The following is a 6,217-nucleotide window of genomic DNA, read 5'->3' on the forward strand; positions in this document are numbered from 1 at the left end:
CTCACGAACGCGTGTTGCATAATACGCGGAACTCATTGATTCTCGCTCTCTATTCCTCCCTTCTCTTTAGTCTAATAACGGGTCCGATAATCGTCGGACAACTTGTCGAGAGGACAGGGTGGTTAAGCAACCACCCTGCGTGAGCCGCGGGGCTGGCGTGTGTGTACCTCCTACGGCCGGCCGTCCGCTCTCCCGCGGCCGCACGCACTCTCGACACGCGTGTCGCATATTGCCGACACACGAACGGGACCACCACACGTGCGGGAAACCGGGCGGGCACGCTTCTGAGCGCGTGCAGCTGAAGACGAAGAAGAAGACGGCGACGACGACGACGACGACGACGACGACGACGACGACGACGACGACGACGACGAAGAGCGCCACGGCGGTGGCGGTGGCGGCGGCGGCGGCGGCGGCGGCGGCGGCGGCTGAGGCTGCGGTGGCAGCGGCGGAGGGCGAGGGAGGCTGCGCTGCTATATGTAGCCCCGAATCTTAGCCGGGGCAACTATTGCGCCCGAAATTGCCGAAGCGAACGCAACCCTTGCGAGCGCCACCCAACATCCATATGTACATGCGCCTCCAAATCAAATTGTAAACCTCCCTCTCTTCACGTCTCGTGATCTACTTGTCCCGTTGTTGCGTATTATCAGCCACGCCGGCGACAAGTAATCGGTACCGCGCGAGTGATGGTTTGTGCGTCTTGAATTGATAAGTATGATTTGTTGTGCGCCCTGAAGAGAGAGAGAGAGAGAGAGAGAGAAGAGAGAGAGAGAGAAAGAGAGAGAGAGAGAGAGAGAGAGAGAGAACGACCGAGAAGACGAGGAAGATGCCGCGGGCGTTCCTGATTACGCATCGCAGGTATAACGGTGCTGAGGAAGAGCTCGGAAGATCCGAAAAAGGTACGTTACTAGTGGGAGTGAACGACGCAACTTTGATTAAAAAAAAGGCTGAGTGTGTTTGGTAAATTATAGTAAACTTATTAGTTGATACTTGACGATTGAAAGGGGGCAGTTTTAGCTGTTGAAATGTAGAAAAAAGATTTCTGAACCCATCGATAATAATGCTAATAATATTAAAATTTTTTAATCTATATTGGCAATCGGAATTTAGAATTGTAGTTCAATGTAATAATTTCGACTAGTAAGCGTGCATTAATTTAATTCATTATTTTTTGTGATAAAGAGAAGAAATGGATATTCTTGCAGACTCACAAAAATAAGATCTATGATTTTACAAAAATTCAATTTGTCAAAAATTAGACCTGTTTAATATTTCTTCTAAATTAATATTCAAAGTCCGTGTTATAATATTTATAAACGTTACATAGAATAAAGGGAATTATTACACATAGGCTCATGTGAAATTATAATTATAACGTGATATCAATTTGTCAGCTCTCCCTAGAAATGTGTCATAATGTTAATGCCGATTGTAACTTTGCGAATAAATTTTTCACCTGCGTGAAACAAGTTATCCTAATAACTAAGACAATCCATCAAATTCTGCGAGAAACGCTGGATGCAAAATTTGTCGTAGAAGAATAATTCGCGAGGTCGCGTTTTAATTTTTGCATATTGTCTTCATCAATCAAGCATTCCCTCATCCCTTACCCCCTTATTCTCTCTCTCTCTCTCTCTCTCTCTCTCTCTCTCTCTCTCTCTCTCTCTCTCTCTCTCGCCCTTCTGAATTCAAGCCAGGAAAATCCGTTGGTCGTTGCTTCGTGATTAAGGTGGTGGCTCGCGCGGATTTAAGAATAGGAGACGCTAGATGCGTCACCAAGACGCATACCGTCGCGATGCCGTCAACCCCACCGAGGCAGCAGACCTCCTTTACTAACGCAACGCGTATGCACGTACATGTACTACGAAATACGCAAAATAAACGGCAACGATGCGGTAGAGAACGGCGGGCGTGCGGGGGTTGGTAGCGGGGCTACTCTATTTCCGTTCTCCCCGAAAACGGAGCAGTCAGCGAGCCCCCCGAAGGTGCGTCGTGTTTTACGAGCCGCGTCGACGCCGGATTTCCCTCTGCTTGCTTCCTCGGAATCTGCCCGACAACTTGAGAGATGTTTGCAGAAAGATACGACAAAATAGCAGACTCTTATTGACAATCAAATATAACTTTTCATTGTGCTTAAAAAGCATCGGCCGATTACATTGCTGGGAATTAATTTATTTTAGAAACTTGACTTTTTAATTCAAGAGCGATAGCAATTTTTATAGTGCAATATCTCGACGAAAATAGACAATGTCATGTTAACATGAAAGTCACATCATTAAATTACATTAAATAAAAAATGTAATGATATAAGAGACAGAGAGAGAGAGAGAGAGAGAGAGAAAGAGAGAGAAACCTCTGATTTACTTTAATGTCAATTAAAAATGAATACTTATCAATTTGATTATTTTTTCTTCCCTTCCGTATCTGCCATAAAGATATTCTATGAAGAAATAGCAAATATCTCAAGCTAAACTTCGATTCGATTCGAGTTGTTTGCCATAGCAGGTATGTCGTACCGTTCATTACCGAAAAAATTGCTAACCATCTGGAAGCGCCGATTTGAAACGGCTCTTAAGAGTCTCATAATCCCGAGATGATCTCCTAAGACGCCTTCTTGGTTCTCGCTTAGATCTCAGTTCCGAAAGAAGCTCGAGGCTGACCGATTACAGCGGCGGTCAGCCAACTTCCGATGGCGCCAGCGAGTGCGGCAGCGAGACGTCGTCCGAGTGCCCCGAGGAGCTGTACAATCTGACGAAGTTGGCGGAGGTGAGCCTGGCGGCAGCGGCTGGCACCCTGATCCACCACAGCAATGTCATCTACCAGCGACCGGTGTCTCCCAGAATCGCCCAGCACCCGGAGAAGAGCCGAGCGCTGGCGTCTCAACCTGTCGTACAGACAACTGCGAGCCAAGAGCAGGTTCTGAGCGAGAGGACAAGGCTCTTCCTCGAGAGGATCGAGACCGAGCGGGAGAAGCTGGAGGGTCGCTGCGAGGAGAACACCGCCTTGGGAATTCGCCTTGGGACGCCGCGACGCTCCACCTGCTCACAAGAAGAACCGGCTCTGTCAAAGGTGCCGATCGTTCCCAGGATCGGTGTCGACCCGACGCCATCAGTGTTGGTGCCACCAGCGAGTTCCCAAAGTCGACGAACGACCGCGACGGACGCAGGCAAGGCGGAGCAGGACAACGAGGATCACGAGTGTCCGGACTGCGGCAAGAAGTACTCGACCTCCTCGAATCTGGCTAGACACAGACAGACGCACAGGTCGCTGGGTGATAAGAAGGCCAGACGATGCCCGCACTGCGACAAGGTCTACGTCAGCATGCCTGCGTTCAGCATGCACGTGAGGACCCATAATCAGGGCTGCAAGTGCCATTATTGTGGCAAGTGCTTCTCCAGGCCGTGGCTGCTGCAGGGCCACATACGCACGCACACAGGTAAACGCAGACGATGTCTGTTCACGTTGGCCATTCAATCAGCGCGTTTTTCTAGCTGAAACCGGCGAAATCATCGCGTTTGATCATCGCGGTGTTGTTGCTCTCGGCTCTCTTAATTTTAGACAAACGTGCGAGTAATGAGGCTCGTTTGTCCTCCTGCTCCCGCTCAGCCTCTGCGCATTTCCCTTCAACGATAGACGCTACGTAAATAGCTAATACGCAGGCTATTTCTGAAGAGACATGGCTAGTTTAACAGATTTTCAATGAAGATGAATTAAAATTAATCGCCGGTGATGTACTTTTGGCACGCTCAATAATGCGCCACTATTTTCGAGTGCAAATCGTAGATATGTCACGGTGAAATCGCTGACGCGGAGCGATATGTCCGTGTTCCTCAACGCGCCTACCTGCTTTGGGACTGATTGATTGAGTTGTTCAGTCGGCGAAAGGTCAAGTGGGAAAGCGTTGTATCATATATTCATCGGGAGATTCTATTTGCCACTCTCGACTTTATTTCTCGGCCATTTCCTCCGGCTCATATTTTCATACACACGTCCTATACCTTCGTTTCATTTTTAATTTGCAACGTTAAATGCTCCATGTTCCGTTGAGAGTGGTAATTTGTTTGTTACGTGGCACTTGTTACCAAGAGAGAGAGAGAGAGAGAGAGAGAGAGAGAGAGAGAGAGAGAGAGAGAGAGAGAGAGAGAGAGAGAGAGAGAGAGAGAGAGAGCGCTTTCATGAAAAAATCAGAGCCCACGTCGAAGAATTTTCACATTCCCAGCAATTACCTTCTTCTTTCTTCCAGGTGAGAAGCCCTTCAAATGTACCATTTGCAACAAAGCCTTCGCCGACAAGTCGAACTTGCGCGCCCACATACAGACGCATTCAAACACCAAGCCTCACGTGTGTGGTCGTTGCGGCAAAGCTTTCGCCCTGAAGTCGTACCTCTACAAGCACGAGGAGTCGTCATGCATGCGTACCCACCACCGATCGTCCACGGAGAAGCCTGAACAGATTGATCAGCAGATTTCGTCGTCGGCGAAACCGAATGCTCCGCTGTCTTCATCCTTGAGTAGATCGCAAACGACACCGTGCGTCACTTCATCGCCCACCAGCGTCATAGTTCCTCGATTAGGATCCGAGCGAGATCAGAAGAGCTCGTCGTCGGCGTTCTCCGCGATCATCAGGCACACCAGGACGACGGATGTGCCTATGGCGACACCTTCGAAGCGGTCTTGCAGAGAGAGGACACCTTGTCCGGACGATCGCGAAAGGCAAAGTCCGGATTCGGCGATAAAGGACCCGGAATACGTGTCCAGGATGGTCATCAGAACATCAGTGATATCTCCCAATCCGGAGCACTTGCTTCGTTTCGAAAACGACGTTAAGAGTTCTTCGACTACATTCGATTACCCCGACCCGACGAGGCCTTCGGCTTTCTCGAGGCCCACCACGATGACCTTAAACCTAGCTATCGCTTAAGACTCAGTTGATCGATGCTGAGACTTAGACCAAACCGACCATCTTGATGTGTACTTCGCAAAGTTTTACGACAAGGAATTATCTGCAGTCTCGAGACTTGATCGGGAATTTGCTAGTGAGAGATTCCTGACGAAACGAAAATACGATCAGAAAATTAGCCGATAAATGTCTATAACTTGAAAAATTACCAGTACGCAATACCGAAGATGAGACTATAGTTCAAGCATATTCAATTAACGGAGAAGATCTTGACCGACGGAACATTAATGTCCCAGATATTTTCTTCAGACACTGATCTTTTTTAAACAATTAAGAGAGATAGAGATAGAAAGAATCGATCTTTTCACAACAAGAACCTGGTTGAGAGTGGAACACCATATTTTATCAGCGTGTAAAATTTTCTACGATAATTCAATAACGTTGTACATCCTACGCAATCTTGATGACGTTTCTTCAGGCAAGATAACGAGAATTGTCCCGTACAAACGTCAGTTTTTCTTCCCACCGCAGTCGAACGAAGATTACTTCTGGCAATGCTGAAGTTGCGAATTCGCGATTAATCGACCGAGTATATTCGCGCGTGACGATTATTATATTCCAAGCATCTTCCGAATTAGGGACCACCTAGCGATTAGTCGTAATAATAACGTTAAATCTGTAAGCCGTTGTGTTTATAATCTAGCGATCCGTCGACATAAAGTCGTGCCTTACGTAATAAATACCGGACACCGTGTATGCGAGCGTGCAGAATTCGACTTGGTTCGACACAGCTCCGACAGGATTGGCGTGCACGGATTTGCGTAGAAAGAAATTTCCGAGGTGCAAGAGGCCGTCCTGGCGAGAACGTCCGTCAAATGCCAAACGTGTGACCTCACCTATTTAAAGACATAGCGCCATCGTCGTCGCGAGGCGTTGAGCGATTAAAATTGATTATCGACACGAACTGAACCGCAGTGTGCCTTCGCGTTATTGTCTTAGAATTAAATGACAACGAGGGTCGAGGCTCTTCGAGGCAGCTAGCAAAACTCTATGAGATGTACATACGTATAGCGAGTTCCCAAAGTCTAATGAAACCAGAGGTATATGTGCGTGCGTGCGTGCGTGCGTGCGTGCGTGCGTGCGTGCGTGTGTGTGTGTGTGTGTGTGTGTGTGTGTGTGTGTGTGTGTGTGTGTGTGTGTGTGTGTGTGTGTGTGTGTGTGTGTGTGTGTGTGTGTGTGTCGTGTGGTACGCGTGTGCGTATGTGTGCATGTGAAAGTATATCGTTTCATAACTGAACGTAGTCCTGGTTGTCGCTGT

The 6,217-nt window shown here is 48.0% G+C and overlaps 1 protein-coding gene across 1 annotated transcript; it reads left to right on the top strand.

Moving 5' to 3' along the window:
* The first annotated feature begins 449 nt into the window (after positions 1–449).
* On the top strand, positions 450–6,021 carry LOC105185643 (transcriptional repressor scratch 1). Its single transcript, XM_011145283.3, has 3 exons — positions 450–899; positions 2,630–3,436; positions 4,244–6,021. Exons 1-3 carry the CDS (start codon positions 827–829, stop codon positions 4,918–4,920), a joined length of 1,557 nt encoding a protein of 518 aa, XP_011143585.2. The 5' UTR covers positions 450–826; the 3' UTR covers positions 4,921–6,021.
* The last annotated feature ends 196 nt before the right edge of the window (positions 6,022–6,217 follow it).

Source organism: Harpegnathos saltator, unplaced genomic scaffold, assembly GCF_003227715.2.
Source record: "Harpegnathos saltator strain DR-91 unplaced genomic scaffold, Hsal_v8.6 scaffold128, whole genome shotgun sequence".
In the NCBI taxonomy this organism is placed as follows: Eukaryota; Metazoa; Arthropoda; class Insecta; order Hymenoptera; family Formicidae; genus Harpegnathos; species Harpegnathos saltator.

What these genes read in the sequence shown, in the direction of transcription:
- LOC105185643 (XM_011145283.3), top strand. Translation starts at nt 827, where the DNA reads ATGCCGCGGGCGTTCCTGATTACGCATCGCAGGTATAACGGTGCTGAG. An exon ending in GCTCGGAAGATCCGAAAAAG is followed by an intron (nt 900 to 2,629) that starts GTACGTTACTAG and finishes GTTCTCGCTTAG; the next exon opens with ATCTCAGTTCCGAAAGAAGC. An exon ending in CCACATACGCACGCACACAG is followed by an intron (nt 3,437 to 4,243) that starts GTAAACGCAGAC and finishes TCTTTCTTCCAG; the next exon opens with GTGAGAAGCCCTTCAAATGT.